This window comes from Apaloderma vittatum, unplaced genomic scaffold (assembly GCF_000703405.1).
Source record: "Apaloderma vittatum isolate BGI_N311 unplaced genomic scaffold, ASM70340v1 scaffold45854, whole genome shotgun sequence".
Lineage (NCBI taxonomy): Eukaryota > Metazoa > Chordata > Aves > Trogoniformes > Trogonidae > Apaloderma > Apaloderma vittatum.
Genome location: NW_009711824.1, coordinates 1 through 2,283, shown reverse-complemented (window position 1 = coordinate 2,283; position 2,283 = coordinate 1). Strand labels below are relative to the sequence as shown.

Genomic DNA, 2,283 nt, shown 5'->3' with positions numbered 1-2,283 from the left:
TTACTAAAAAGATTGTCAGCCATTGGAACAGCCTGCCCAGGGAGGTGGCTGAGTCACCGTCCCTGGAGATGTTTAAGAGACGGGTGGATGTTGCCTTGAAGGACATGGGTTAGTGGTGTTCATAGCGTTAGGAAAAGGTGGGACTCGATCTTGAAGATCTCTTCCAGCAGAAACTGTTCTATGGTTCTATAACCCAACCTCCTGCCCCTTCGGTGCCATTTGCAGAGCGACGTCTGCGTGAACAAGAGCAGCCCGCACTCCTCGCTCTTCCCGAACAACAACCAGACACTGGAGGTGGATATCTACAAAGGGGTGAGTGACGACAGCCTCAGCTCCGGCGTCCTTTTCTGGGGGTGGTGGCTTCCTTTGGGTAAATGGGGCGCAGTCGAAGGCCGGCACCCATAAAAGCAGCACTGAAATCAGAGCTGGAGGAAATCCCTGGGCATGATCCTCGAGCCCAGCCCTTTGAGCAAACACAGTTATCTGCACCTCGCTGATCGTGCTGCGTCTGACCTGACCCTCTAGACTCCGCGGTTATCTGTGCCCCTCTTTTATGAGCTTGAACAAAGTTTTTCCTTGCATCCGTCCTGAGTCTGCTTTGCTAAAACCGCAGCCCCCCACAGCATTGTCTTCTCCGTGGCTGGAGTTCTGAGTGAGTTGCTCCTTCTTTCAACTCACCACCCGCAGTTAACGGGGTCACAAGGCTCTCGAGCGCGGGGCTGAACAGACACGAGCCTCTGCGGGTCTCTCTTCCAGGGCGTTGTTCTGGGCTGTTACTTCGGCCCCGCCGCTCTCTACATCTGGGCAATCGGGATCCTCGCTGCCGGCCAGAGCTCGACGATGACAGGGACGTACTCAGGGCAGTTCGTTATGGAGGTAATTAGCCCTCATCCCTCTTCCCTCTGCTCCCAAGCTTTTAATTCCCTTTCCTCGGACAGGCAGCTCTTGCTGGAAGCTCCATCAAACTCCGCGATGTGCCTTTCAACCAAACCAGCTTTTAATCCCATCTCTCCCTTCACAGCTTCTTCCTGGCTTCCCCAAGCAGCTGCTCTGTTTTGTTTTGGTTTTTCCTGCAGGGTTTCCTGAACCTGCGCTGGTCCCGGTTCGCCCGCGTGCTGCTGACCCGCTCCATCGCCATCACCCCCACCCTCTTCGTCTCCATCTTTCAGGACGTTGAGCACCTGACGGGCATGAACGACTTCTTAAATGTTCTCATGAGCCTCCAGGTGAGCGGCAGTGCCAGGTTTGGGGGTCAGCTTTCAGAGAGAAGCATCCAGCGCTGAATATTTCAGCTTCTGGGTGTGCAGGAGCAGCCAAACAGAGCGAGTTGTTGTCAGGAGAGGATCAGCCAGGCTCTGAAATTGCTTCCTTCTTCCAGCTGGGGGAAGTCCCTTCGACTCATATTACAGTAGTTCTGGGGAAATGGTGTCAGATATGAGCAAACCGGGGGTGTTTGTCCTTGCTGAACAATTTCCACTCTTTATTCTTCTGCATTCTTACGCATTCCAGCTTCCGTTTGCTTTGATCCCTGTCCTGACGTTCACCAGCCTGCCCAGCATCATGAACGATTTCGCCAACGGGCTGTAAGTATGAAGAGAGGGGGGTCGCTCGTCGAGCAGGGGACGACGCGCTGCTCGCCTCGAGTGCGTGTTTTTGCTCCTTTCCTGGCCTCGGAGGGGCTAAAAACTCTGCCTCACCGCCAGCGTCGCTCTGCTTCGGCTCACAGGTTCTGGAAGATCGCCGGTGGCGTGCTCATCCTCCTCATCTGCTGCATTAACATGTACTTTGTGGTGAGCTACGTCCTGGACCTGAACAACATGGCTTTGTACATTGGGGCGGCGATTCTCAGCGTGGTTTACCTGTGCTTTGTGGCGTATTTGGTAAGTCCGCTTCCAGGTGAGGCTCCCCGGCGGCAGAATAAGCTGACGGATGTTTTTCCTCCCCGTTAAGTCAATATTGTCACATTTTTCCAGGCATTAATGTCAACCAGGGTTAGAGCAGATGAGGAAGTTGAGGCTTTTGCAGCCAGATTTGCGTGGGAATCTGTTCTTGCTAACCCGCGTGGCCTTTCCCCTCCTTTTGTGACCAGCCCTTTAGCAATTTGGCCGAGCGCTGTTCCCAAAAAGGCCTCAACAATGTCACAGCAGGTGAAAGGTTGGGCAGACACCTTAGAATAACTCAGGACTCCTCTGTCCATGTCTGTATATCGCCAGAGGGGTAAAATCAGGAAACGATCAGAAAATTATGGGCTCTTTGAGGTTGGACGGGACCTTACAGACGATC

The 2,283-nt window shown here is 53.7% G+C and overlaps 1 protein-coding gene across 1 annotated transcript; it reads left to right on the top strand.

Annotated features, from left to right (window-relative positions):
* Positions 1 to 225: 225 nt before the first annotated feature.
* Positions 226 to 1,880, top strand: LOC104272676 (natural resistance-associated macrophage protein 2-like; the record flags this gene model as incomplete). Its single annotated transcript, XM_009867737.1, has 5 exons — positions 226 to 312; positions 757 to 876; positions 1,077 to 1,226; positions 1,510 to 1,583; positions 1,727 to 1,880. Coding segments are annotated over 5 exons (585 nt in total), but the record flags the coding sequence as incomplete, so codon positions are not given.
* Between the last annotated feature and the right edge of the window lie 403 nt (positions 1,881 to 2,283).